The 27,869-nt window shown below is 55.4% G+C and overlaps 3 protein-coding genes across 11 annotated transcripts; 2 read left to right on the top strand and 1 right to left on the bottom strand.

The window, feature by feature from the left end:
- Positions 1-128: 128 nt before the first annotated feature.
- On the bottom strand, positions 129-8,204 carry MZF1 (myeloid zinc finger 1). Its single transcript, XM_070386899.1, has 5 exons — positions 7,812-8,204; positions 7,285-7,468; positions 6,759-6,829; positions 6,540-6,660; positions 129-1,736 (listed from the first exon to the last, which is right to left on the bottom strand). The coding sequence occupies exons 1-5, from the start codon at positions 8,202-8,204 to the stop codon at positions 301-303; spliced, it is 2,205 nt and encodes a 734-aa protein (XP_070243000.1). The 3' UTR covers positions 129-300.
- Positions 8,205-8,826: 622 nt separating this feature from the next.
- On the top strand, positions 8,827-20,612 carry LOC102267942 (tigger transposable element-derived protein 1-like). 5 transcript variants are annotated; one of them, XM_070386911.1, is made up of 4 exons: positions 8,828-8,964; positions 10,879-11,249; positions 14,544-14,748; positions 17,045-20,612. In XM_070386911.1, exons 3-4 carry the CDS (start codon positions 14,686-14,688, stop codon positions 18,878-18,880), a joined length of 1,899 nt encoding a protein of 632 aa, XP_070243012.1. In that variant the 5' UTR covers positions 8,828-8,964; positions 10,879-11,249; positions 14,544-14,685; the 3' UTR covers positions 18,881-20,612. The 5 variants fall into 5 exon arrangements, with proteins under 5 accessions (XP_070243014.1, XP_070243012.1, XP_070243009.1 ...); XM_070386908.1 differs by lacking the exon at positions 8,828-8,964 and having other exon boundaries at positions 9,352-11,249; XM_070386909.1 differs by lacking the exon at positions 8,828-8,964 and having other exon boundaries at positions 9,352-11,249; positions 14,541-14,748.
- An 865-nt stretch (positions 20,613-21,477) lies between these two features.
- Positions 21,478-27,576, top strand: LOC106701534 (tigger transposable element-derived protein 1-like). 5 transcript variants are annotated; one of them, XM_070386894.1, is made up of 5 exons: positions 21,478-22,070; positions 22,321-22,441; positions 22,945-23,401; positions 25,198-25,277; positions 25,648-27,576. In XM_070386894.1, the coding sequence occupies exons 3-5, from the start codon at positions 23,002-23,004 to the stop codon at positions 27,391-27,393; spliced, it is 2,226 nt and encodes a 741-aa protein (XP_070242995.1). In that variant the 5' UTR covers positions 21,478-22,070; positions 22,321-22,441; positions 22,945-23,001; the 3' UTR covers positions 27,394-27,576. The 5 variants fall into 5 exon arrangements, with proteins under 5 accessions (XP_070242995.1, XP_070242994.1, XP_070242997.1 ...); XM_070386893.1 differs by having other exon boundaries at positions 22,321-22,464; XM_070386897.1 differs by having other exon boundaries at positions 21,483-22,070; positions 22,321-22,464; positions 25,663-27,576.
- Positions 27,577-27,869: the final 293 nt, after the last annotated feature.

Below are 27,869 nucleotides of genomic sequence, written 5' to 3'. Positions count from 1 at the left end.
GGGCAGGCCCTGCTAGGGGCCACATCTGCCGGGAGCCCTGGGTCTTGCAGGAGCCACGTGGTTACAGAGAAGGTAGTAGACCTGTAGTGAGGGCTGAGAGGGGTCCAGGCAGGTAGGCAGACACTGAGTGGGTGCAGACCCAGAAGGAGATTCTGTGCATTGTTTATTGAGCACCTACTGGGAGCCGGCCCCTAAGAGAGCTGGCTTGTACCCACATGATCTCATGCAACCCCATGAGGTAGGTGTTCCACACACACCCCGCCCCCCAACTGTGGATAATGGTGGGGTCGCCTGCTTCGGCTACTCTGCACTGTGCACGCGCTGGTGCTGAATGAGCTTGGTGCTCTGGTGGAAGCGGCGGCCGCAGTCCTGGCAGGCGAAGGGCTTCTCGCGCCGGTGGGTGCGCAGGTGCTGTGTGAGCGTGGGCCGCTGGCGGAAGGCCTTGCCGCACTCAGGGCAGGCGTACGGCCGCTCGCCCGTGTGGATGCGCCGGTGCTGCGTGAGGTTGGCGTGCTGCCGGAAGCGCTGGCCGCACTCGGGGCAGGCGAAGGGCCGCTCGCCCGTGTGGATGCGCTGGTGCTCGGTGAGCCGGGAGACCTGCGTGAAGCCCAGGCCGCACTCGTGGCAGCGGTAGGGCTTCTCGCCCGTGTGCGTCCGCTGGTGGCGCGTGAGCTTCAGGCGCTGGCTGAAGCGCTGGCCGCACTCGGGGCAGGCGAAGGGCGTCTCGCCCGTGTGCACGCGCAGGTGCTGCGTGAGCGTGGGCCGCTGGCGGAAGGCCTTGCCGCACTCTGCGCAGGTGAAGGGCCGCTCGCCCGTGTGGATACGCCGGTGCTGCGTGAGGTTGGAACGCTGGCGGAAGCTCTGGCCGCACTCGGCGCACCGGAAGGGCCGCTCGCCGCTGTGCACGCGCCGGTGCTGCAGCAGCACCGTTCGGCGGCCGAAGCGCTCCCCGCACTCGGCGCAGCCGAAGCACTTGTCGCCCGTGTGCACCGCCTGGTGCTCCAACAGCACGGCGCGCCGCGCGAAGCTCTGGCGGCACTCGCTGCACGGGAAGGGGCCGGGGGGCTCGGGCGCGCCGGGAGGGGCGGGGGGCGCGGCGCTGGGGCCCGGCGGGTCGCCGTGGATGCGCTGGTGCTGTAGCAGGTTGGAGCGCTGGCGGAAGCTCTGGCCGCACTCGGCGCAGCGGAAGGGCTGCTCGCCTGTGTGCACGCGCCGGTGCTCTTCCAGGCGCCCGCTGCGGACGAAGCCCTGGCCGCAGTCGGCGCACACGAAGGGTCGCTCCTCTGTGTGCGTGAGCTGGTGGCGCAGCAGGTGTGAGCTGCGGCTGAAGCTGCGGCCGCACTCGCCGCACACGAAGGGCCGCTCCCCGGTATGGATCTTCTGGTGCCGCAGCAGGTTGCTGCGCTGGCTGAACACCTTCCCGCACACGTCACAGCGGCCCCCTCGCTCAGCTCCGGCCCCTGTGCTGGGGCGCCCCCGAGCCCGGCTGCGACCCCTGGGGGCACGCCAGCTCGCCGCGCCCAGCCCGTGGCTCAGGCCCTGGCAGGTATCCTCCGTGGGGTCCGGCTCACCTCCCAGGTCGCTGGAGGGCACTAGCGCTTGTGAAAAGCCACCTTCGCTGGAGGCTGACTCGACTCGGCCTGTGAGGCTGGCCTCGCCGAGGTCCCAGGGCAGGTGGACGTGGGGACTCATGATGTCAGGGTCCACAGAGACGTTGTCCATCTGGAGTGTAAACCCTGCATGGCACAAGGGGATCCACTCATTCATGACAGAGAACCCGCTGGTGCCCAGAGACTCTCCAGCCCTGGGGAAAGGGTGTGAAATGGAGCGACCTAAAACTGCCCAAGGAGGCAGACAGAAGTCATCTGGGCAGGGGCAGGGGTTCTTTCTGAGCAAGCTTCCGAAGGCGGTAAGGATGGGACAGACAGGTGGAAGACTAAAAACGGGCGATGGGCTTTTCATGTGTGGCTTAAGTTTGCAAAACCGCCTTTCTGGAAGGGCTGTAGTGCAAAAGTGGCCCTTGCACTGGGCAGGTGGGTGATGTTGGTTCCCACAGATGCAGAGAAGTGGGTGGGTTTGAGGGAGGCTGGAAGTGGAGCGAACAGGCGGGAAATGCAGGCACCAGGACTTTTGTCTGCTGTGCCAGGCCTGTGATGACCGCGCGGCTCCTGAGGCACCACTGAGACCTTGTGCAGCCACTGGAGAGTCTGGCCCCATCTGCAGGGAAATGTGGATGTAGTGCCGTGGCATTTACAGGGCACACGGGGCCCTGGGCCTGCCTGCGATTGGACAGGGCTGGGCGTCTGGCTCAAAGGAGCAGGTTCCAGCCAGGCTGTGAGCACTCCATCCTTAGATGCTGGAGGAGGGAGGAGATATGAGCCCGGCACAGAGGAGGAGGGAGTTACATCAGGGAGAGAGAGAGGAGCAGGGGCTTCAGAGATGACAGAAAATCTTTAAGTTGCCATGGAAAACGCAGATAAATTATACTGCATCAAAGGAAATCATTTGTGCTCAGCAAAAACCCTGAAGAGTCAAAAGATGAATGACAAACTGAGAAACCCTCCAGAGTCAAGGGTCTAATTAACCAAAATAAGAGCAGCAATCAGTGAACAGGAAAGATTGTGGGCAGAAGACTAGAAAAGGAAAGGAAATGTCACTGTTGCTTAAATTCCCTAAAACATGCTTAGTTCCCCCCATAAGAAAACTGCACATTAGGGCCATACTCATCTGCCGTTCCACATCTTACTCCAGAACCCAAGTGTCTGTGTGCATTGCTGGTGAGCACAGATAGAAGCTGGCGTCGCCAAGTACATCAAACGATAAATTTCCCGTAGGCTAATCCAACCATTCCACTTCTAAGTACTTCTCCACCAGTTGTGTTCCTCCCTGTGTGAAATGACTGTTATAGGAGGGTTCTCAGTTCTCACTAAAAAGTAACTCAAGAGTGTTAGTGGGAGCCTGGATGGGTAAACAGGTGTGTCGTGGGGAGCTGTCCAAAGAGGAGGGCGCTTGCTGCTGTGTGTTCAAGTGGGAAGATGCATGAAAAATGTCAGGCGGGGAACAGGGTGACAATTAAGCTTCGACGTGTGTTTTAAAGACGGCAAATGAGTATGCATCCACATTTGTATTTGCTTTCCTGCACACAGAATCTTTCTGTAAGTCCACACAAAAGACCAGTGCTGCTGGCTGTTGGGGTGCAGGACCGTGTGACTCAGGCAGGGGAGGGGTGCTCTGCTGTATAGGCCCTCGGGCCTTCTGAATTTTCTAACATGAATGCTACCTATTCAGAATGTTCTCCTGATGAAAACACTGGCTGCACAGACGTTCCGTGGAGGGCAAAGGGAGCAGCCAGGACACCCTGTGGTGTGGAGCCCACGGTGGCTGAGGGAACCGGTATTTGAAGCGGGGGCTGTGGTTGTCTGTGGGCGAGTGCAGCCCAAGGAAAGACCAGGGCTGCAGAGAAAAGACCCGCCGAGGAGCCGTAGGCAGAGGCGCCAGTGTGGCTGGAGAGAGCAGAGACTGCACTGTGCTGAGAGAGGCAGGGCACTAGCTGAAAGCTGGGACAGCGGAAGGGGTGGCTGCCAGACCTCCTCTCAGCTTCAGTATGCAGCACTGACAGAGCATAAGAGAAGAACCTTAAAAATACCTGGGGCAGCTCCAAAGTAAGAAAGGACTGTCCAGAGCTTGTGCACTGTGCTTGCAAGTACTAAGGCTGTAAAGACCAGGTGGCCGAGGCCAGGTTCTGCCGTGAAGCAGGGCGTTGAGGACTTGGCCTGGGTGAGCCCAGTCCACCCACACACCTTTGGTGTGTGAGCCTGCAGAGGGATCTCCACTGAATGGCTGGGGGCCCAGGTGAGTCTTCCAGTTTAGAGTCATGATGGACTCTGTGGCAGCCTGTCACCCAGGATGATGCTTAGTGTAGGGACAGACGAGGAGGTCCCCGAGCCGTGAAGGGCAGGCTCTTCGCAGTGCAACCAGCGAGAGCACTTGCACCTCAGGAAACCAAGCTAGCTAACAAGTCCAGAAATAACATCAGGTATGTCCAGGTTTTCAAAGGATGGGTCAGCATCCATGAAGAAAGAATGAGTTTGGGCCCTTTATTGATAAAAACAGCAAATGGGGACTTCTGGGTAATAATAGTATCTGTTTAAATTGGTTTCATTGTGAAACAGCAGTAAAAACCACCATAAAGGTTTTGTTTGGTTTTCTTCAAGGTATAAAATCCACAAAGATGAAGAGGAAAGGAAATAAAGCAACCCCTGATATTTCTACTCTGGATGGCAGACCGAGCAAACAGTAACTGTGCAGCAGTGGGGAAAATGGAAAGAAATCAACCTGTTTGATCTCAAAGGCTGGAAAAGTTCAGGGTTTGGAAGGAACAGGTCCCTCTGGCCATGCAGGTAAAGGGGCAGGGACACCAGGCGGGCGGGGGAAGCTGACTCAAGCTGAAGCTGGGCTACCTCAGGGAACAGCACTGGGCCCTCTCTGCACACAATTCTGAGGAAATGGAGGATGTGGGTGGGCACTGCAGTAGCTCTGATTTCTGGATCTCTTCTCCCATCCTGGCAAAAGGCTGGGTTGAGGGTGTGCACCAACACTGAGGAAGTCGAGGGGTAAGTGAAGCCACCCAGGGGACTGAGATGCCAACCTGTCTCCCAGCCAGGATGCAGGCAAGAGGCTAGACATGCCTTCTTAGGACACTCAGAGCGAAGAACTGAAGACCCTCACAGCAAGGGCGCCTGCTTCCACGCAGCCCAGCCAGGGTGCCCTATGACTTCTTCAGTGGCATCCATGGTTGCTCCACCCACCCACTCATGTCTCCCAAGAAGTGGGTCTCTGTGGGGAGCAAACTCTTCATCTCTCCCAGCCGCCCTCTCTCACCTGCCAGAGACATCAGAGAGCACACTGGGAGAAAGCTTGAAGACAAGTCATCATTTGTTGGGCTCCAAAATCACCGTGGATGGTGACTGCAGCTGTGAAATTAACAGACACTTGCTCCTTGGAAGGAAAGTTATGACCAACCTAGGCAGCGTATTAAAAAGCAGAGATAACCACTTTGCTGACAAAGGTCCATATAGTCAAAGCTATGGTTTTTCCAGTAGTCATGTATGGATGTGAGAGTTGGAATGTAAAGAAGGCTGAGCACTGAACAATTGATGCTTTTGAACTGTGGTGTTGGAGAAGACTCTTGGCGAGTCCCTGGGACTGCAAGGAGATCAAACCAGTCCATCCTAAAGGAAATCGGTCCTGAATATTCATTGGAAGGACTGATGCTGAAACTGAAGTTCCAATACTTTGGCCACCTGATGTGAAGAACTGACTCACTGGAAAAGACCCCGATGCTGGGAAAGACGGAAGGTGGGAAGAGAAGGGGAGGACAGAGGATGAGATGGTTGGATGGCATCACTGACTGAATGGACATGAATTTGTGAAAACTCCTGGAGATAGTGAAGGACAGGAAAGCCTGGGGTTCTGCAGTCCATGGGGTTGAGAAGAGTCAGACACAACTTAGCGATTGAACAACAACAAATTATTATCCTCAGAGAAATAAGGAAAGATGTTACAACTGTAAGAACAGAAAGTGGCTTAAATAAGTATTCAGGGAAAGAAGACACTGGTGGGAACTGAAACTGTACTAGCAGATGTGAAAATCTCAAAAGGAGAATCTGGAGGATATATGAAGAAATTTTCTGAAAGGTAGAGCAGAAAGAAAGGGATGGGAAGTTGCAGAGAACAGAACACTGGAGCATTTGCCCTAGAGTCCAGTAACCGAGTAACGGGCATTCTAGAAAGAGAATAGAACAATGCAGGGGAAGGAACTCAAAGAAACAATTCAGGCCAGCTTCCCACAATTGAGAAATTGAATTTAAAGTTAAAGAGGCTCACCAACAGTGATGATAAAAAATGTTTTGACCCAGTTTTACAGCAGTTAAGAAAAAAATGTTTGGAGACTGAGTCAATAAAAAGAACTCTTCACTCAGCCAAAATTCAGTGTAACAGGGAGTGTTAGACGAATGTGTTTTAGATATGTAACACCTCTCAGAACTTTACCTCCCGCTCCAGAGTTCACAGGAATGTCCACCAGAACATGGGAGTAAACCCAGAAGTGGAGGGGCCCAGGGAATGGTGATGAAGATGAGATGGGGCCTGGACGATGGTGGGCCATTGCAGGCATGTGACCGAGGTGGACCGCACAAGGCGTCTGGCTTGAGAACCTGGGCGGTTGGGTGGGACACTGCATTGTCCCGCCCAGTCCCCACCTGTGTGAAGGTGTGAAGGTCCCTCCTGTCTGTCCACCCTGCTGACCTGCTGTCCAGTTGGTGGGACTAAGGCCTGGAAGCTGGGGGCCATCGAGGATGGCTGGGAGAGGAGGTGAGGAACATGAGTCCTCCTCTCAGGAGGGTTTACGGGGCTGGGAGGTTAATGGAGGGCCTGGCTTTGAAGGGCAGATGTTGAAGCAGGCTGAACACTGCAGGGGCCGCCCAGGCAATGCGGGCGCGTAGGTGGCGCTGGAGGAAAGGGGGCCCTGTGTTACTCACCTGGGGAGAAGATGCCCCCAGCTTCCTCCTGCCACAGGGCCCCACGGTGCTGCCTCCAGGAGGAAACCTCAGGCCCAGGCTCACTATGGGGGGAGGCCTGGTCCAGCACCACGACACAGTCCTGAAACCACAGCGGTCACTGCTGGTCTGTGTGACCAGGCCCAGCCAGGAGGGACCCACCCAGCCCCACCTTCTGAGGCTCCCAGAGCAGGGACTCACCCGGGCCTGGTCGGAGAGCAGAGTGAAAGGGGTCCCCTGCAGGCTGCTTAGAGGCCGAGGATGCAGTGGCTCTGGAGAAGGAGGGTGGGATCAGGAAGCTCCAGGGCACTCCACCCCGCCGCCCTCCTCAGTGCTGTGCCTGGTGCTGGGATCCAGTGGGGTGGGACCTGGAGCTGGCGTGGCAGGGGGCTCTCGGGGTCACACAGGAACGCGGTGTGGGGGCGTCTGGCACCTGCCTGGGAGGTGGAGGAGAGAAGGGCACCCCCCAGCACTTAGGGGCCCCCCCCCACGCAACGGTCTGCTGTCTGGTCTGCAGCAGTTGGCTAATGCCCCCACTGTTGCAGATGTCCTCGGGGAGAGGACTCCTGTCTCCTACACACGGAAACCCCAGGAGCCAGCGCCATGCTGACTGAGGACATGGAAGGAACCACAGCTGTGGCAGGCTTGGCCCACAGGGGAGAATGGCCACCACTGGCTGGGCGGGATGTGGGGGCCGCTGAAACAGAGGCACACCGCCTGCCCTTACCTGGCTCCTCGGTAACCTCGGACTCTTCTTTCACCCGCAGGCCCAGTGTTGACTGCTCCGTAGCCCCAGGGAGCATCTCCAGCCCAGGTTCTGGAGTCTCAGGTATGGGCTGAGGGAGGGCCTGGAAGTCGGGGGGCTCCGTCCTCTCCGAGAGCACCTCCTGACCTTGCACCTGGACCGTGACCTGGGTAGGTGCCCCCCATCAGGAGCTCAGGAAGGGAGCTCCCTGGCCTCCACCCTCTCGGGATCCCAGGGGTCCTGACTCGGCCTCTGAGGACCCACGGTCCCCAGGGACTGACAAGGAGGGCAGGGACGCCCTACAGTTGCTCTCCTCTGCCGACATCGCCCACCCCGCCCTCACACCATGAGTCCTGACTCCAGCTGATGGAGGGCTAGAGTCGGAACCGCGGCTGCCCTGGCACAGGCTCTGCTATAGGTGACCCCTTCCAGACCGTGGGGGACTAGCGTCCTGCTGAGCAGGGCGCCCCCAGGATGAGGCAGAGACCCCAGGCCTCTGGCTGACTCACCCATCTGCGGGGCCCTCCTGGCTCCCGGCGGAAGCCCTCCACCAGGGCCGCGGCCTCCTCAGGGCTGCCTGGCTGTTGTCCCCGCACGCGGGCCTGGATCTCGGGGGGCAGCACGCCCAGGAACTGCTCCAGCACCAGCAGCTCCAGCATCTGCTCCTTGGAGTGCGCCTCGGGCCGCAGCCACTGGCGGCAGAGCTCCCGGAGCTGGGCCAGCGCCTGGCCAGGCCCCGCGGCCTCCTCATAGCGGAAGCGCCGGAAGCGTTGCCTTGCCGCCTCTGGGCCCAGATCCCAGGCAGCGGGTTCGTCCTCCTCAGAGTCCTCCAGCTTCACCGTGACGGGCCCCTCATCTTCTAGGGATGCGCGGCCCGGGGAGCCCAAAGCCGCCGGCCTCATCGGAAAGACCAGGCTTGGGGCTCTTGAGGTCAGTGTCCACCCCCAGGGAGGAGCGCACGGAGGCCGCTGCGATGGGGACAGTGGCGTGCCGCTCAGGCCAGAGGCTGGCGCGTGGGGCCGGCCAGCCCTCGCTGAACCCCTCTAGCTGGGCGTGTGCAGTCTCTGGTAACCCCCTGTTTCGGGGCTGGTTCTCAGGCCCAGAAGGCACCTCCTCTGCCCGCTAAATCCCACCCGTCTACACGCATCGCCTGAGCCCTGCCCTCAGCCCTCTGCCGGCAAGAGAGGAACCTACACCTACGACCCCCACCGCCGGGCGTCCGCACCACCGCCACCTCGCCCCAGCCAGCGCCGGCCCATCACTGCCATCCACTCTCCTGCGTAAACCGTTTCTCCAACTGTTGCCCCCTAGCGTGGTTTCACAGGGCAGCCCCCGTCCAGCGGCCCCAGCCCACACCTGTGCGAGGCCCACTGTAGGGCACAGCACTCTGACGCCATCCTCCCCCTATCCAGCCCCCTTTTATGAGCCCCATTATCTCCTCGACCTCCTGACTCAGGTGGGGCTAGCGGGTGATGGCGTTTCAGAGAGGGGTGTCAGGGGCCCGAGACCGCTGGCCTCGGAGCCTGCGAGGAGAGCCGGAGATCCCGACCCAGCCTATTTGCCACGTAATCCTGCCATGTCGCTGTGCCACTGTGAATCTCCGCTCCCCCGTCTGCAAACGGGGCGACCCCCGCTCCACTCGCGTTGCTCCTGCAGCTGGAGGTACGGTGCGAGCTTTGGGAAGAAACCGGCGTTTATTACGTTCGATTTCGAGGCCGCCTGATCCCGTGAGTCTGACCTTGGCTCCTCAAGGCTCCAAGTCGGCCTGAAACCCCAGGGGAAGGCTGGGCCTCCGCGACCCTGCCGAGCTTCCCGAACTACATCAAATAGCAGCCCGGGCGGGCGGCGCTTGCCTCAAGGAGCCGGGGCAGATCCCGGAGCCGCCATGGAAACGGGGCGGGGACTCCAGGCTCTGTCGCCGTGGCAACCCGCGGTGATTGCTGCTCGGCGCGCGACAACCCCGGGCCCGTCCGCAGGGAGCGCCAGGCCCCTGCCCCGTGGCCCGCGCCCCGCAGGGCTGCCGTCCGGGTCCCTGTCCAAACCTTCCCGGCCCAGGGGCCCCCGCCTTCACCTTGGCGCTCAGCTGGCCGCACCGCGCTCCCGAGCGTGCGCACTCGCCGACCTCCCCTCCGGGCCAGACTATAGCTCCCAGAGTGCTCCGCGCAGCAGCGCCAGCGCCGCCTCGCGCCCCCGCCCCCCGCCTGTTTTCACGCTCGCCTCAGTTTCCACCCTCTTCCCGCTATGGTGCCGGGCAGTGTTTTTCCGGACGGTTGGGCCACTCTCGGGGCCCTGTCTCCCCGCTCTCCCAGCCTCACTTCCAGGCGTCCCGGCACCCGTCGACGCGAGCAAGCTTCTCGGGGAAATGCGCCCAGCACCGCCTTCCGGGCAGCGCATGCTCCCCAGCAAGCTTCCCGAATTCTCTACGGGGCTTCCGGGAGTTAGGGCTCTGCACCAATCACGGCCCTCGCTAGGACGCCCTCAGCCCCCGTCTCCATGGAGACTCCCTGCCGAGACTGGGTCACCCCTTCCTCCGCCCTGGGGACCGCAAGCGAGCCTGCCATTTTCGCTTCCCCCTCCCCCCCCATCCCCCCATCCCCCCATCCCTCCATCCGCCCTACAGAGAGCAGGGGCCTCGGGCCCGAGCGGTGTGGTCGGTTGGCCTTCCGCGCGCGTGCGCGGCCCCTTGACGCTCTTTTGTTGTCATCGGCGGTAGGCGGGCCCCAGGCGTCTCCACGGTAACCGGTGGGCTGAGCAGGTGGTTTCCAGGGCAATCCCGTGTACCGGCTGGTGTCTGAGAGGATGGGAGAGGTGGGGTGAGGGTAGAGATGTTGAGCGAGCGAGATAGCGAGGAGAGAGTGAAAGTAAGTGAACACATAGTGACAGAGACACAGGCAGGACAGACAGCGGAGAGGGCTTTCTATTCTCAGAGACCTAGATCAGAGAGTCAGGGCTGGTCAGACGTGTGTCAGAACAGTTAACAAGAGGTAGAGAAATCAGGGCCGGGATGGTGAGGGAAAGGAGAGACAAAGGGAGAATCAATTTACAGCGAGACGTGCAGATCGCGAGATTCAAGGGACAGACGAGGATCAGGAGTACAGAAGGAAGAGGAAAGATGTGGACAGAAATTGGAGATAGAGTGAAATGGGTCGAGAGTTTTCAAGGGCTCAGAGAAGGGTGACAGCAAGAAGAGAGACAGACGGAGCAGGAGGGACACTTGTTAAGGAAACTTACCCAAAACTTGCCGATAAGAGAAAAAATGGCTCGAAGTCCTAGCACCGTCTCTAGTAAGACTGCTTCAGGTTGTCTGATTCCCTAAGCGAAGCAACTCTTTTGATCAGAGTTCAGATACTGTGACGTTAGATGCTAACTTGTAAAAGGTTGATAGGTTGTAAATGCTTTCTGACCAGGAGAGAAGGGTACCCCAAGTTTTTTTTTTTTTTTTTTAACCACCCTGTAGGACACTAAGATGCCTGCCCACTCCTGTGTGGGACACCGACAATCCGACTTTGCGCTATTATTTCAGTGTTTGATTGTTCTTTCACCTTCTCTGTTGTTTCTTCTCTCTCACCTTCCCAGAACTACCTGTGTCATCCTGCTAGTTCCTACCGGCGGTAAATACCTCTTTGACACGTGCTCACTGAGTTTGTTTTTAGCGGTTTCAAAAATTAAAATTTTGACAGTCTGAAGGCAACCATTTCTCCCCGAATGTGGAACAGATAGGAAGAAAGAAAACAGTGAGAAAGACCCAGGGAAGGAAGGCGGTACGAAGGATGATGGAAAGAAAGAGACCCGGTCCCGGCTCAGAGGCTCCAGTGGGCCTCTCGGTGAGCTGGGCCCCAACTCATCCCGCATAGGGAATGTGAGCCTCACCCAGGCTTGGGGATGACCCTCAGAGCGGCTGGTCCAGTCCATGGAAGACTACTGGGAGTCACAACCAAAGAAATTCTGTGAGTACTGCAGGTGCTTGATAGTGTACAATAGGCCTAGTGTTTACTTTCTTGAAAGAGGAAAGAATCATAAAGAAAATGTGTCAAGGAGGATATGTGAGATTAAACAGGAAAGCCTGGAGAAGGGAAAGGAAGAAGAAAAAGGATCAGAGGAGTTTGCTGCAGTGGAGGTAGCTGCCCTGCAGGGATACTAACAGGATTTGAAAAGGTTTGGCTCAGAGTCAGAAATTTCAGAGCCAAGCATATCGTTAGTGACCAGTGCTATTCCATTCATCTCTGCATCAAAATCAGCAGGAGGACAAAGACCCTTCAAAGGCCAGATGGGCAGAATGAGTTATCTCTGAGGGTTACCATTTCTATCATGATCTTATCACAGGAGGACCTCAGTGGGAAAAACCTGAAGGATTTCAAGGAAACTTAAAAAAGCAGCAGTGAAGACTGGGTAGAAGGATTAAGTGAAGATGGTTATACATATTATTATAACCATCAGGGGAATCCAGATGGAAAAATCCTGAAGATTTCATTCCACAGTCTGGTGATCTCTTATCTAGTAAAGTCAATTAAAAGTTTCTTGGTACCCTGGAAGAGTCCAAACTATCAGAGTCACATAGTTACTGATGGTGGAACAGGAAGCAAAAAAGGGAGAGGGGAAGGAAAGGTCTCTATAGCAATGTAAAAGCTAAAAATAGTTTAAGGAAGAAGCTAAAAATAAAGTTTAAAGAAGAAACTAAAAATAGTGATAAAGGTACTGAACCAGAAAGAAAACAAATACCTAAAGGAAGAGTTCATCAGGTCCAAATGAAGGAAAATCCAAAACTCATTAAAAAAAAGAAAAAAAAATATATAGTGGATCAGTGGTAAATAATCTGCCTGCCAGTGCAGAAGACTGGGTTCGATTCCTGGTCTGGGAAGATCTCGTATGCTACAGAGCAGGTACGCCCATGCACCGCAACTATAGAGGCTGTGCTCTAGAGCCTGGGAAACCTACTGAAGCCCACAGCCCTGGAGTCCATGCTCCACAACAGAAGTCACCTCAACGAGAAGCCCACGCACTGCAACTAGAAAGTAGGCTCTGTTCTCTGCAACTAGAGAAAAGCCTGTGCAGCAATGAAGACCCAGCACAGCCCAAATAAATACAATTTAAAAAAAAATCAAACCCATATGGAGAATGGGAAGAAATTAAACAAGATGTTGAGTCCCATGAGGAAGTAGAGTTGGAACTTCAAAGCGCTGAAAATATGTATCAACTTTGGAAGTTGATGTTGGTGGGGAACCCAAAGTGGTCTCCTGAAGTTTGTGCAAACTCATATCCACTGAGTCAGTGATGCCAGCCAAACATCTCATCCTCTATCGCCCCTTTCTCCTGCTCTCAATCTTACCCAGCCTCAGGGTCTTTTCCAGTGAGTCGGGTTTTTGCATCTGGTGGTCAAAGTATTGGAGCTTCGGCTTCAGCATGAATCCTTCCAGTTAATATTCAGGGTCGATTTCCTTTAGAATTGACTGGTTTGATCTCCTTGCAGTCCTAGGGACTCTCAAAAATCTGTTACTGAAGAATGTGTGGTGGGTCCATCTCCTTACCGCTCAAAAGCCAATAAACAGGCCAGCTTGGTTGAAAGGAACGTTTGCTTCATATCAGATGCTGGCAACTGGGGGTGGAGGGTGTCAGACATCTGTCCAAAGGCGGACTCCCACCCCCACCCTCACCCCCAACAAGCAGGGGGCAAGAGCTTTTATAGACAGAGGAGGGGGGTGGCTACATGCAGAAATGGCACAGTCATTTCTAACTGCTGCTGCTGCTAAGTCGCTTCAGTCGTGTCCGACTCTGTGCGACCTCATGGACAGCAGCCCACCAGGCTCCCCCGTCCCTGGGATTCTCCAGGCAAGAACACTGGAGTGGATTGCCATTTCCTTCTCCAATGCATGAAAGTGAAAAGTGAAAGTGAAGTCGCTCAGTCGTGTCCGACTCTTAGCGACCCCATGAACTGCAGCCCACCAGGTTCCTCCGTCCATGGGATTTTCCAGGCAAGAGTACTGGAGTGGGGTGCCATTGCCTTCTCCGGTCACCTCTAACAGTGATCTTCAAATTGGTTATCAGTGGTCTGACCAACATGATCTTGGTTATTTTAGGTATAGTGAATCTTCAGTTCTAGGGTCCATTTGTTCCCATTTCTTTGCAGCCAGTTCTTGGAACTGTGGCAGCTCATATCATTGGTGTAGTCTGGTCATCATGTAGTTCTCCCACCTGGTGTTTTGATATCTATAAGACATCTCACAGGATATGGCTCAGAATATTATCTATAGCCCTTGAGGAAAAACTAAAGGTCCTTGACTATGCTTGCTGCTGCTGCTGCTAAGTCGCTTCAGTCATGTCCGACTCTGTGCGACCCCATAGACGGCAGCCCACCAGGCTCCTCCGTCCCTGGGATTCTCCAGGCAAGAACACTGGAGTGGGTTGCCATTTCCTTCTCCAATGCATGAAAGTGAAAAGTGAAAGTGAAGTCACTCAGTCGTGTCCGACTTTTAGCGACCCCATGGACCACAGCCCACCAGGCTCCCCCGTCCATGGGATTTTCCAGGCAAGAGTACTGGAGTGGGTCGCCGTTGCCTTCTCCATGACTATGCTTAATGACTACATTATTATTATTTAGTCTCCTTTGTTTTGTTTCAGCATTTCTCTCATCTCTGATTAAACTTATTCTTTGACTAAAGTTTTCCACAGAAAAAAAGGCAGGCACAGGACTTGGTGGTGGTGGTGGTGGTGGGGCAAGGACCATATCCTGCTCCGTTTCAAGTCTTCTCCCACACCAGAACTCGAAAGTATCGATTCTTCGTTGCTCAGCCTTCTTTATAGTCCTACGTTCACATCCATACATGAATACTGGAAAAAACATAGCTTTGACTATACGGATCTTTGTCAAATTTTAAACAGGCTTTTCACTCTCCTCTTTCACTTTCATCAAGAAGCTCTTTAGTTCCTCTTTGCTTTCTGTCATTACAGTAGTATCATTGGCATATCTGAAGTTATTAATATTTCTCCAGGCAATCTTGACTCCAACTTATGATTTATCCAGCCTGGCATTTCACAGGTTACTAGCATACATATAAGAAAAGTAGATTATTAAAAATTTCATGAAAGAGGAAGGAAAAAAGAAAGTGATGGAAAGCAGACGGCAGAAAAGACAGGAGAAGGAAATTAATAGGCAAGAAAGTCACCCTTGTATAGACAGGGCTTTGAGCTCCCCCGCTCGGACTTAGGTCTGGGCGGGCTCCTCATAGAACTACATTTCCCAGCAGGCCCTGGGCGACCGGACACAGCAGCAGGCGGGACCAACGCGGCCCCCTCCAATCCTGGTCGTCGCCCGGCAACCTCCGCCTCCGCCGCTAAAGATGAAGGTTGGGCTCGTCCGCCTCTGGAAAGCGGCGAATTAGGCAGGAGATGAGGAGGCTCTGCAGCCCCGCCGGCCCATTTGAGGCAGCCGGCCCATGTCGCGGTCCGGAGGTGAGGGCCGTCGGCCGCGCGGAAGCCGGGGCTCCGTGGCAAGGGGCCGAGGCGCCCATACACTCAGCTCTCGTGGGGAGAAGGGAACGGACGCGCGGGAAAGGGGCCAATGGGAGTCTTAGGCGGCCCCGCCGCCTTCTGGGAAATGTAGTCTCGCGCCTCCCTCCACGGCGGGCTTGGGGACTTTGTAGAGGGCGAGGGAGAGAATGTGTGAATATACGGAGGAGTGTAAAATTGTGGGTGAGGAGGCGAAGGCATCGATATGGAGAGAGAGGGATGGGCGCGTGACTTGTTCGGAATTCGGTGCCTTTTTCCTGGAAGCCTTCCCCGTGCCTACGCTTCTGTACCCCAGGTGCAACCTTTGGGTCCCTGGAAGTACTCTTCGTGGGTGCCATAGGCACTCTCCAAAACACAAAGACCTGTCAGGTACCTGTCCTTGTTTTTCACAAGTTTTCCTTCAAAAAACTTTTACTGTTTTGACCAGGTGCTACTTTCACATGGTTTGAAATGCAAAAGGGACAAACTGAGAAATGCAAAAGGGACAAAGCATCCCTTCAGGGTGCTTCATTTGATAAGTTAGCACATGACCATAGAATGCCACCAGAGTGCCAGGCTCTCCCGCTGGGGACTCAGCTGGAGTACTCTGTAGGTACAGCTCCTGCCCTGAGGCAGTGTGTGATGGATGCATGATAAAGGTGGGGAGGGCTTCTCTGATCAGGTTACATTTGAGCAAAGGCCTGCAGAAGAGGGAATAAGCCCTGCCTATTAGAGGGAAGGGCGCCCTGCTGTGCACCAGAGCCACAGTAGCCAAGGCCCTGGGCTGGGGGTGCCCTTAGCCTGCCCTAAGGATGTGGTCAGAGTAAGCAAAGGAGAGAAGGAGGCTTAGAGGCCCTTGACACAGCTGGTGATGATTGTGGCTTTGACTCGGGGTGGGAGGCCTGGGAGGACCCTGAGCAGAGGCGCCATTGGTTTTTTGGTGGGGAGGGCAGCACTTTGCAACTTGTGGGGATCCTAGTTCTCCAGCCAGGGATCAAACCTGTGCCTCCTGAAGTGAAAGCGTGGAGTCTTAACCACTGGACCGCCAGGTAATTCCCCCCTGACTTGTGTGGAGAAGTTGGCTGCTGTGTGGAGAACCACCTTCTCTGTCCCCACGTGCTCCACAGTGGTGGCATGATTTAAGGAAGTTCCCTTCTGTGTTAGTTTCCAGTCATGGCTGTACCATATTACTACAGACTTGGTGGTTTCAAACAACACAAGTTTATTAAGAGTTTGGAGCTCTGAAATCTGCAGTATTCAGATTCAGGGCTAACATCAGGGTATTGGCAGGGCTGGTTCCTTCTGAAGCTCTAGTTTTCAGTGGTCACATTGCCTTTTCTTTTTTTTCTCACATTGTCTTCTGAGTGAGTGAAATTTTTTGCGTCCTCTTACACGGATCCCTGATTTGTGTAGGGCCCACTTGGATGACCCAGGATAATCTCTGCCTCTTAAGATTATTATCTTAATCACACCTGTCCCTTTTGCCTTGAAAGGTCATTTACTCATTGTTTCCTGGGATTAGAATGTGGATGTGTTTAGGAGGCATTATTCAGTTTCTCATACCAAGAGAAGCATGGAGATGCTTCTGCTCATCAGTGTTTTGGAGGTGGATCAGAATTTCTAGACTCTCTTCGCATTCCCTTATGGTTTCAAGAGTTTTGCTGGGGGAAGAGCAAAGTCACCTGACAGATGTTTTTGTTTTTTTGATGTGTTCAGCCTCTTCATTTATTTTTTAATTACTGGACAATTAAATATTGTGATGGCTTTTGCTGAACAGCAACATGAATTGGCCATAGGTATACATATGTCCCCTCCTTCTTGAATGCCCTCCCCATCACATCCCTCTAGGTTGTCACCAAGCACTGGCTTTGGGTTCCCTGTGTCTACATCAAACTCCCACTGGCTATCCATTTTATGTATGGTAATGTATATACTTTAGTGCTATTCTCTTAAATCATCCCACTCTCTCCTTCCTCCACTGTGTCCAAAAGTCTGTTCTTTATGTCTGTGTCACCTTTGCTGCCCTCCAGCAGACCTTTTTGACCTCATAAACGAAAACTAAGTGAAATGCTTCTCTGGTTGCAAAGAATGCTCAGAAGTGTGTATGCAGTTTGGTTCGCATTAGGGAGAGAAGGGACTGGACCTGCCTTCAAGGCAGTGGGCCACAGGGCTGTGGGCTCTAGGTCATAGCACGGGAGGGCCAGGTGCTGGTCTCGGCTCTCTCGGACTCACAGTAACTCCCGTGTGTTCCCCTCTTCAGGCAGAGATGGAGTGGCAGGAGAGGCCCAGGGGCCACTGTGGCACGACGCTGGGTACCGCCGACGGGCAGAGGGAAGAGAGTGTGTTGAGATGCATGGCTCAGGGAGGCAGCCTGAAGCCCCCCCAGCCGCAAAGGTTGGGGAAGGCACCCCTCGGGGTTGGCCTCCGCCACAGTGCCAAGCGGGACCGGAAATCCATCACCCTGCACGTGAAGCTGGAGGTACTTCGGCGCTTTGAGGAGGGGGAGAAGCTGACACAGATTGCCCGGGCCCTGGGGCTGGCCACCTCCACGGTCGCCTCCATCCGTGTCAACAAGGACAGGATCCGGGCCAGCTCTCAGGCAGCCACGCCCGTCTGCACCACGCAGCTCACGCGTTGCCGGGGTGCACTGATGGGCCACATGGAGCGCCTGCTGAGCCTGTGGATCGAGGAGCAGAAGCGGCAGAACCTGCCGGTCAGCACACTGCTCATCCAGGACCAGGCACGCCGGCTCTTCGCCCAGCTGCAGCACGAGCAGGGCGGCGGCAGCCGGGCCAAGACCTTTGGGGCCAGCAACGGCTGGTTTGCCCGGTTTAAGGTGCGCCACAACGTGCTGCTGACGGAGGAGCCCGCTGTGGCCGACGCCCAGGCTGCCGCTCGCTACCCAGCAGTGCTGCGCGCCATCCTGGAGGAGGGCTGCTACTCACCGCGGCAGGTCTTCAACGTGGACGAGACGGGCCTGTTCTGGAAGCGGCTCCCTGAGCGCATGCTTCTGGCGCTGGAGGGGACAGCTGGGCCCGGGCCCAAGGCCTCTAAGGACCACCTGACCCTGCTGCTCGGTGGCAATGCGGCTGGTGACTTCAAGCTGAAGCCCCTGCTGGTGTACCCCTCGGAGAACCCGCGTGCCCTCAGGGGCTGCTCCAAGGCCAGCCTGCCTGTGGTCTGGCGCTCCAACCGCAACGACTGGTTGACGCCTGTCATCTTCCAGGAGTGGTTTACTAGCTGCTTCTGCCCTGCTGTGGAAAGCTACTGTGCCAGCCATGGCCTCCCACACCGTGCCCTGCTGCTGCTGGACAGTGCGCCCTGCCACCCTGCCCACTTGGGTGGCCTCTCAGCCCATGTGCGGGTCGAGTTCCTACCCAAGAACACGTCCACCCTGATCCAGCCCATGAACCAGGGTGTCATCACTGCTTTCAAGGCCCAGTATCTGCGCCGCACGCTCAGCCAGCTGGCCCAGGAGATGGGCGGTGCAGACCGGCCCTCCATCTGGGAGTTCTGGCGCAGCTACACTGTCATGACTGCTGTGGACAACATCGCTGAGGCCTGGGCGGAGTTGCAGCCCGCTGCCATGAACAGTGCCTGGAGGAAGCTCTGGCCCGAGTGCGTGCTGGCTGGTGCTCCCGAGCCCAGCGCCGTGCCCCAGCTCCCCCGCAGCATCGAGACACTAGCCAGCCGCATAGGCCTGGGCGACGTGGCTGAGGCCGATGTTAGCCATCTGCTGCAGGCCCGCGGGGAGCCCATGCCCACCCCCCTGGGCATGAACGGTGGGCACGCCTGTGGCCCTCGGCTGCCCTGCCAGTGTGGGAAGGGCCTGGCCTCTAGAAGACCGGAGTCAGAGGCCACAGCGGGTGCAGAGGCCGAGGACACACTTGTGGTTGCGTTGTGCTCAGAGCACCTGGCCCGGGCCTTGTCCCACTTCGCTGCTGGCCTGCAGGTCCTCTCAGAGAACGATCCCAACCGGGAGCGCAGCCTGTGGGTGGCCCGGGCTGTCCACTGTGCCCTTGCCCACCTCCGGGAGCTGCTCCGGGAAAGGAGGCGACAGGCTCGGGCTGCTGCAGGGCCTCCAGAGGCCCCCTGATGGTGGCAACAAAAGCGTCAGGAAGCCTGCACTCAGCCCAGGTGGGGCCCACAGAGGGTGGGTGAGTGGCCACGGCACAGACTCTGAAGGACAGACCTCTTTAAATGACCTGTGTGATTTGAGGCTTGGGCCTGATTGCAGATGTGCTTTGTCTGATGAGTTTTGTTTCTGGAGGGTAGACCCTGCCACGTCTGACTCATGGTTTTCGTACCTCATGCACGGCCAACTTTGTACAGTGGCACACAGAACACTAGGCTTGAGGGCAGTGTTTTCTGATTGGCAGATGAGCTGCGGGACCCAGGAGTGCCCATCCATGTCAGAGACACACCCTATAGAACAGCAGTTGCCAAGTACAGCCCACCAGAGCAGCCTTCCTTGTGGTGAGGGGCCATGGTTGAGACGAGCCTCTCCTGTTTGCGAGCCCTGACTGTCCGTGCCCTATTGTGACTTCCCACCAGTTCTGGATGGGGGTTTCCTACTGTTCTGGCTCACCTTCCATGCCATCCTCACCCCTTTGGGCTTCTATGACTTGTGTTGTCTGAGCCTGCACTGTGCCAGAGCCTATGGGCATGTGTGGCTTTTGATACCAGGCACCATTCCTTGCTTTGGAGATCTTTTCTTCCCTGGGTTTCTGTGCTGTGGTTATCTTGGCTTCCCTCTAGCCTCTGAGGCCGAACTTTTGTCACTCTGATGGTCTTCCAGATCTAGAGCTCTTTGTAAAAACTCAGTCATTCCTGGGGGTTCAGTGGCCTCAACGTTCAGCTTGTTGTTCTGTCCCCTTGTTGCTGTTCAGTCTCTGTTGTGTCTGACTCTTTGCAACCCCATGGGCTGCAGCACACCAGGCTTCTCTGTCCATCATCTCCTGGTGCTGTGCATGCTAAGTCACTTCAGTCATGTCTGACTCTTTGCCAGCCTATGGATTATAGCCCACCGGCATCCTCTGTCCACGGGATTCTCCAGGCAAGAATACTGGAGTGGGTTGCTATGCCTTTATCTCCTGGAGTCTGCATAAAGTCATGTCCATTGAGTCGGTGATGCCATCCAACCATCTCATCCTCTGTCACCCCCTTTCTCCTGCCTTCAGTCTTTCCCAGCATCAGTCATTTTCAAGTGTGTCGGCTCTTTGCATCAGATGGCCAAAGTATTGGAGCTTCAGCTTCGGCATCAGTCCTTCCAATGAATATTCAGGGTTGATTTCCTTTAGGATTGGCTGGTTTGATCTTGCAGTCCCAGGGACTCTCAAGAGTCTGTTCCAGCACCACAATTCGAAAGCATCAATTCTTGGGCGCTCAGCCTTCTTTATGGTCCAACTCTCACATCCGAAAAGATGAAAAGATGATAATTTGACTAGATGGACATACGGACCTTTATCAGCAAAGTGATGTCTGACGGACACTGGGGTATCCGCCTGAGTCTGAAGACATACCATGTGGATTATCAACACAAAGTCTGCAAGGGAAGGTGTTCTTGTACCCCAACTAGATGAGCCCCAGGTGGTGAGACATGGCTGTCTGGCCTCCTTTCAACACAGGTATCTGCATGTGCCTGTGTGGGTGCACGTGCATGCTCACACACCTACTTGTACACACATGTGCACATGCACACGCAGACACACCAAGAGTGAAGTTGGGAGAGAGCATTCCTGTCACTCAGCTAGCACTTGCAGTGGTGGGCATGCTGTCAGCACATAAAAGCAGCCTGAGCCACGGCAGGGGTCCAGCCTTCCAGGGAGAAAGGTCAGATGTGGCCCCTGGCCTGCTTTCCTGGCAAGAGCAGCAAAAGGGATGGCAAGAAGAGAAGGCGCTTTGCTGAAGAGCCTGGTGACTGACTATATTAATAAATTACACAAATTATGGGCATTTGTAACATGTTGGGTGTGGGGAGACCTGGGTGGGAGAGATTGGTTTCAGAGCTGCCAGTCCAGAGGCGGTTACGTTCTGTGTGACAATGGCTACGATGGGTGACCGGGGAGGGACCCAAATCCAGCGGGACCGATAGGGGAGGTTTTCTGGGAGGTGGTGCCCAGCTTTTGGAAGCCGGTCATTTCAAAATGCCAGGCATCAGACAGGGACGTGTTGAGGCGGCCCAGCATTGTGTGGCTGGTAAATGCCTGTGGACGGGGAGGCAGAAGCAGCCCCGGTGGAGCCAGAGTGTGGCCCAGCGGCTGGAAGAGACAGGACCCAGTGCGAGGAGATGCCACATCCTAACGGAGGGAGGGGTAGAGACGCAGGTGAGGTCGTGAGGCAGGCCATGGTGGACAGGCCGTGCGCGCGTCGACCCATCGGCTCCTTTCCTCAGAACCAGGGACAGGACCGGACCTCAGCCAAAGAGCAGTGGAGCACCGGTCTCGGGGCCCTGAAGAACTGCATTCCCCAGCTGCCCCCTGGGAAATGTAGTATCCGCAGCTGGGCTGGGAGGGTCTTGTGACAAGCCAAGGACTACATTTCCCAGCGGGCCTCAGAGGCGGAGCGGGACTCGCGCCAATTCCACTTCCCGGCGCGGGAGGTTGTCACAGAGCTGCAGAAGCGTCGGGTTACCTCAACTCACCTCCGCTGGCTAGCGTGCAGCGTCGTGGGGAGGTGGCTGGGGACTCGGGAGAGGGGGCGAGGGGGGGGTGGGAACAAGGCTTCGGAAATAGTCCGTGGGGCAGCCAGAAAACTGGTCCTGGGACCCCAGGGTGTTTGGTCGTCTTTTCTGCACGGTGACGTTGTTCCACGCCAGCCGGCGTAGCTCCCGAGGGCAGTGAGTCCGCGGGAGACAGCAGGCGCGTGGGGAAAAGCCCGAGGCAGGGTATGCAGCTGGCCAGAGGGCGCGGGACAAGAGGGCGGAGGAGCACCACCCGCTTCCTGAGTCCCTCAGCGATTTCCCCGGATCGGCAGCGCGGGGGCTGCTGGGACATGGAGTCCGGTGGGACTGGGCCTGTCCCGGAAGCGAGTCGCGGGCCGGAAGTGATCCGCGAGGAGCTGGGCTCTCGCCGCGCTTCAGGGTCAGTTCTTGTGCATCCGCGGTGGTCGCTTTCTTGGCGGAGTTTCTGGGCCTCCGGCCGGCGGTTCCCAGTTCTGTGGACACACTGGGTCAGCTTTTCCGCCTAGCTCCCCCTAAACGCACCTCTCCTGAGAAGTCTTCCTGGATTTCTGCAGCTCAGGGCACCTCCCTGCTCCCACTGCACCTGCGCGCGTGCCCCCCTGAGGTGAGAGTGCAGGCGGGTCTAGGCAGGGTACTCGGGGGTCAGAACCCGGGTGTTTGGGCGTTGTTGGACTGAGCGGCCTGGCTCAGGGGATCCCTGACAAACCCTGTTAAAGCCATGCGTTGGCACGGAAAATGATCTATGTTCTTAAGTTACAGTGGTAGCAAATGACCGGTGGAAAGATAGAAATTCAGATGCTTTGCAGACGTTACAAAAGGAAAAGCAGATGTCTTCCTCCAATTCCTTTCCCCAGAGTTGCCAGCTGAGGAATTGCTGGTTTTCAGGATCTTTTGGTGAACACTTACAGCAGTAGCTCCTGTTTGCTGTTTGGAAATTTTACCATTCAACAGGACCGGGCCCCAAAGGAGCCTAAGGTGAAGGAAGGAAGGCCCTCAGGGTAGGCGCCCGCTCTTGCTCTGCCTGTGTGGCTGCTCTCATTGTCCCCAGCTGCCGTCGTGGACTTCTCCTTTCTGTCACTCCTTCCAGCGCCCCGCAGACTGCATCCTGCACTTGTGCGCTTGGTCCCTGGGTTGGGACCCTCCCTGGTCACTGGGCCTCCGCTAGTTCCCGCTAACACCTCTGCCTGGCTGCTGACCGGGTTTTCTGTCACTGAGACACTGGACATGTCCACGCTCCCTCCCCAGGAGCAGCCCTCCTCCTTGGCCCAGTCTGGCCTGAACTCCTGAAGGCTTCCCTCCAGGACCCTCTCCCTCACTGTCCTAACCAGGTTCTCAGTACAAGGTGTCCTCCACCAGCTGCCCAGGTGGCCGGGTTTGGGGATGCTCTCCCTCACGGCAAGTGGCCTTGCAGGGTGTAAGTGGGTGGAGGGGTGTGGGTGGTCCACAGCCCTGATTGGGTGTGTGTGTGTGTTTCCCAGGAAGACGGTGCGTGTGGCTGAGTGAAGACGGGGAGGCCAGCTTCCCCACGCCTCACCATGGCAGCTGACCCGGCACCCTTCGGTCAGGAGGAGCTCGTGATCATCAAGGTGGAGGAGGACGAGGACGTCCCGTGGGATCCGGAACCGTTCTCCAAGCCTCAGCCCCACACCCCCCTGCCTGCTCTCGGTTGGGACCCCCGGCTGTGCTTCCGCAGCTTCCGCTATGAGGAGGCCGCGGGGCCCCGCGAGGCGCTGATCCAGCTCCGGGAGCTCTGCCGCCAGTGGCTGAGGCCCGAGGTGCACTCCAAGGAGCAGATGCTGGAGCTGCTGGTGCTGGAGCAGTTCCTGGGCGTGCTGCCCCCCGACACCCGGGTCTGGGTGGAGTCCCAGTGCCCCGAGAGCGGCGAGGAGGCTGTGGCGCTCGTGGAGGACCTCGCTCAGATGTTTCAGGAGACTGGTGAGCCCCAGGGACTGGGCTTGGGGCAGGGGAATGTGCAGGGGGACCCAGCCCATGACTGTAGGTCCTGAGTGCCTGCTCACTGTGCCCCGGCCCTCTGTGTCCTCATTGCTGGGAAGAAGGCTCAGAAGCCATGACCTGTTTGAAGACTTTCCTAGCCTGTGAGCCTCCCAGAGGTGCGAGCCTGCAGTTGCCGTGGCATTTCCCCCCTCTGAGGGTACTCTGAGCCTTCTTCTTTTTCTTCCTGGAAAATTCACTGAGTGCATGGCATGTGCCAGCCCTGTGGGTCCAGTGGGGAAGGGAGAGAGCAAGGTCCTTGGCCTGGTGGAGTCCAGTCTGGTTTGAGAGTTGGATGATGAGACCCTCCAGTCACAAGTAGGGTGTCCTCGTTTCTCTGGAGGGAGTGGGGAAAGCCCGGCCAAGGGTGGCTTTGCGGTTTGTGCTGTACAATGTCTTCATCTTGGTCTGGATGTGCACTTACACACCTGAGGAGGTGATAGCCACGAAGCAGGCGGGAGAGATGGCTGGTGACAGCCATCAGGTCCCCGTGGGCTTTGTGTACTCATTCACTCAGTGTCTGTGCAGCTCCTTTGCCTGCTTGGCCCCTTGTATCAAGGGGTGGAAACCATAGCACTTCAACAAACAAACAAAAACCCATCTTTAGTAAGCTGTAACACACATGTCAAAAAATCGTCTAGTTCATGGGTTTTGGTACATTCACGAGGTTGTACAGCCACTACCCGTGTCTAACACCATAGTGTAATCACCTTCAAATGAACTCTGTGCCCAGCAGCGGTCACTCCCTGTTCTGCCCTCTCCCAGTGCCTTGGCAGCCGCTAACGTGCTTGGTGTCTCTGTGTATTTTCTTACTCTGGATGTCTTAGTAAATGGAGTCATACAGTATGTGGCTTAGAGGATGGGCTTCTTTCATTGAGCGTAATGTTTTCAGCGTTCATGGTATGGTATGTCAGTATCTCATTCGTTCTTATGCCTTGTCATATCCAATTGTATGGTTATAGCACAGTCTGTTTTTGTTTTAACTGTTAATGGATGTTTGGGTTGTTGGTACCTTTTGGCTATTAGGGTTAATGCTCATGTGAACTTATGTATACTTTGTTTGTGCAGACAGATGTTTTTATTCAGGGTCCCCAAGACCACCCCTTAGGCTTCGTGATTTGCTAGGAGCTGCAGGAATCGACAAGACTGTTATAGTCTTGGTTGTCGTTTATTACAGTGAAAGGATGCAGATTAAAGTCAGCAATGGGAACAGGTGCCCAGTCTGTGAGACACCAGGCATGAGATTCCAGAGTCCTGTCCTGTGGGAGCTGTGTGGGTCATGCTTAGTTCCCCAGGCAGTCATGTGCAGCAGCATGCCTAGGGTGCTGTCCCCCGGGGGTCTTGCCTGATGTTACCAGGCAGAATCTTCCAAGGGCTTTGAGGTCCCCTACTGGGAGCAGATCAAGGGCCAGACTTTTGCCGGGAGTGTGCAGGGCTTGGACAGCTCAGGCCTGCTGACACAGCTCTTTACCGACTACCCAGCTGTAGCCGAAGGAAGCATCTGATGACTGTTTCTTTGGCATTTCAGTGACTTGGGTTTCAAAGGCCTTGGGTGTGCTCTCGAGATCACACGTGTGCGGGTCAGAAGGGGCTGCCACCCTCTGTGAGTCTGAGGGCAGCGAGGTCTCATCCAACTTTGAGTTCCCGGCCAGTGTCCAGCTGCACATTGACCTCTGGGTGTCCGACCCCTGTGTCCGCGGGGCGGGGCTGCAGACACTAATACTCCCCTTCCCCCTCAGCCCTGGTCCAGGCCCCTCCTGAGGACCAACAGCCTGGAGACCTCGCAGAGCCAGCTAAGCCCTTCTCGGATGGAGCTCAGGTGAGCTGTGAGTCCTCCACAGTCAGAGATGCCATATCCTGCTGAACTCTGCCCCCCACCCTTCTTCACCCCAGCCCTGGAAAGGTCACCGTAAGCAGCTATGCCCAGCACCCCCTGGCCCCCCGCCCCTGGTCCCTCACCCTTGGGTTGGCCCCTGCCTGGCACCCTGGTCCAGGCTCACACCATCATATACAGAGTTCAGTAAGTCCCTTGTATGTGAATTTGCCAGTTGCAGACTTTTAAAGATGTGAACATGTGTTTGCATGTCCCGTCACGTAAGTTAGTTCATGTGTCTGGGGTACATTGTCACATGTGTGCAGCCTCTACATGGGGTTGTGTGTTTTGTGTACTTCACAGTACAGTAGTACAGTATCTTTATTTCAAGCCCAGGATGTCTGGAAGCAAGCGTAAGAGCAGCGGTGATGTAGCTGGTACTGCTAAGAAGCGCCATGCGATAACGATGGAAACGAAAGTGAAGATAATTGAGAGAGTGGAGCGAGGTGAGAAGATGACAGACGTAGCTCGTTCGTTTAACTTGAACCGTTCAACCATTGGCACGATTGTCAAGAACAAGGACAAGATCCTGGAACACGTGAAGTCTGCTGTGTCGATGATGTCGACGATCATATCCAAGCGGCGTGGGAAAGCGATGGAGGAGATGGAGAAACTTCTCAGTGTGTGGTTGCAGGACCAGCATCAGCGTCGAGCCCCGCTCAACATAATGCTGATTCAAGAGAAAGCTAAAAGCCTGTATGAAGACCTGAAGAAGAAATACGGCGAAGAATCAGACGGCCCATCTTTTAATGCCAGCTGTGGTTGGTTTTATCGGTTCAAGGCCAGAGCCAATCTTCACAGTGTAAAAGTAAGTGACGAGGCAGTGAGTGCAGATGTGGCTGCTGCCCGGGAATTTCCTGAGATCCTTCGAGAAATTATTGATGAAGGGGCATATTTACCAGAGCAGGTTTTTAATGTGGATGAGACAGGACTGTACTGGAAGAGAATGCCAGACCGAAGTTACATCAGTAAGGAGGAAAAGTTGATGCCAGGTTATAAAGCAGCAAAGGACAGGCTGACTCTGCTGTTTGGTGGCAATGCTTCTGGAGATATGAAGCTGAAGCCTCTCTTGGTTTACCATTCAGAGAGCCCAAAAGCCCTTAGAAATATAGCCAAGGGCTCTCTTCCTGTTGTGTGGAAGAGTAACCCCAAAGCCTGGGTTACACAGGCCATTTTCCAGGACTGGTTTTTCCACCACTTTATTCCAGAGGTAGAGATATACTGCTTGGAGAAGGACATCCCATTCAACATTCTTTTGTTGCTTGACAGTGCTCCAGGCCACCCCCCGTTCATGGACGATTTTCATCCCAACGTCAAAGTAGTGCGTCTCCCACCGGATACTGCACCCCTTATCCAACCCATGGACCAGGGAGTTATATCAACTTTCAAGAAATATTATTTACGTCACACTTTTCGTCAGGCAGTAAAGGCGAGTGATGAGTCAGGAACAACCTTGCGACAATTTTGGAAGGACTATAACATCTACAAAGCCATAAAAAACATTGATTTTGCTTGGCGTGAGGTTACAGCCGGCACCATGAATGGTGTATGGAAGAACCTTTGCCCACAGTTTGTTCATGATTTTCGTGAATTCGAGAAGGTGGATGAGGAGTCCAGAGAGGTCTTCAGCAACTTAGTGACCCTCAGTGAGAAGCTGGAGCTGGATCTGCAGGAGGATGACTTCATTGAACTCCTTGCCGTGCAACACGAGGAGCTCACAAATGAAGACCTGATGGAACTTGAGGCCCAGAGAAAGGACGAAGAGAGACAGGAGGAGGAAGAACGAGGTGAAGAGCTGAAGAGATTCACCATGCAGGACATGGCCAGGGGGTTCGCTCTGTTTGAGGAGGCACTGTTCGTTTTTGAGGCCCAGGACCCAAATGTAGAACGGTACATGAAGGTTGAGGCAGCCATTCAGAACGCAATCCAGTGCTACCGTGTCATCTATGATGAGAAGAAAAGAGCCACTGCCCAGACATCCCTGGATCGGCTTTTAAAGAGGGAGATGGAATTGAATCCAGCAAGGAGCCAGAACCTGTGCCTCGAAGTCAGGCCTGAGTGACGTCACAGCCCACCCGCCGTCTCCGTTGCTGATGGTCCTTCTCTCTGCCAGCTCCCCCTCCTCGCCCAGCTCCACCAGTAACTTCTTGCCTGTTCACCCATGCCAGTCCCTCTAATCAGGTGTTGTGCTATACTCCTATACTTTCTAAGGTATTATTCTGTAAGATTAAAGATGCTTTCTTTATTTTATGTGTTTCTTATGTATTATTTATGTGAAAAGTATTATAAACCTATTATAGTACTCTGTAGCCAATACTACATACAGTACTATTGTAGTATTATGTAACCAGTACTGTATACAGTGCTATGCAGTACTGTGTAGCCAGTATTATATTCAGTACTATCACAGTACTATGTAGGCAGTACTATATACAGTACTATCACAGTACTATGTAGCCAGTACTATATCAGTACTATCACAGTACTGTGTAGCCAGTACTATATACAGTACTATGGCAGTACTATGTATCCAGTACT

The sequence above is a fragment of the Bos mutus genome, chromosome 18, assembly GCF_027580195.1.
Source record: "Bos mutus isolate GX-2022 chromosome 18, NWIPB_WYAK_1.1, whole genome shotgun sequence".
NCBI lineage: Eukaryota > Metazoa > Chordata > Mammalia > Artiodactyla > Bovidae > Bos > Bos mutus.
The sequence above is the reverse complement of the archived record's forward strand: the minus strand, read 5'-3'. Positions and strand labels throughout refer to the sequence as shown.

Excerpts from the sequence above, each read along its gene's own strand:
- MZF1 (XM_070386899.1), bottom strand. The coding sequence starts at position 8,204 with ATGAGGCCGGCGGCTTTGGGCTCCCCGGGCCGCGCATCCCTAGAAGAT. Across the intron at positions 6,661-6,758 it reads TGCTCTCCGACCAGGCCCGG|GACTGTGTCGTGGTGCTGGA; the intron begins GTGAGTCCCTGC and ends CTGTGGTTTCAG. Across the intron at positions 1,737-6,539 it reads TGGGGGCATCTTCTCCCCAG|GGTTTACACTCCAGATGGAC; the intron begins GTGAGTAACACA and ends TGTGCCATGCAG.
- LOC102267942 (XM_070386911.1), top strand. The coding sequence starts at position 14,686 with ATGAGGAGGCTCTGCAGCCCCGCCGGCCCATTTGAGGCAGCCGGCCCA. Across the intron at positions 14,749-17,044 it reads GCCCATGTCGCGGTCCGGAG|GCAGAGATGGAGTGGCAGGA; the intron begins GTGAGGGCCGTC and ends TCCCCTCTTCAG.
- LOC106701534 (XM_070386896.1), top strand. The coding sequence starts at position 23,002 with ATGGCAGCTGACCCGGCACCCTTCGGTCAGGAGGAGCTCGTGATCATC. Across the intron at positions 23,402-25,197 it reads TCAGATGTTTCAGGAGACTG|CCCTGGTCCAGGCCCCTCCT; the intron begins GTGAGCCCCAGG and ends CTTCCCCCTCAG. Across the intron at positions 25,278-25,647 it reads CCTTCTCGGATGGAGCTCAG|TATCTTTATTTCAAGCCCAG; the intron begins GTGAGCTGTGAG and ends ACAGTAGTACAG.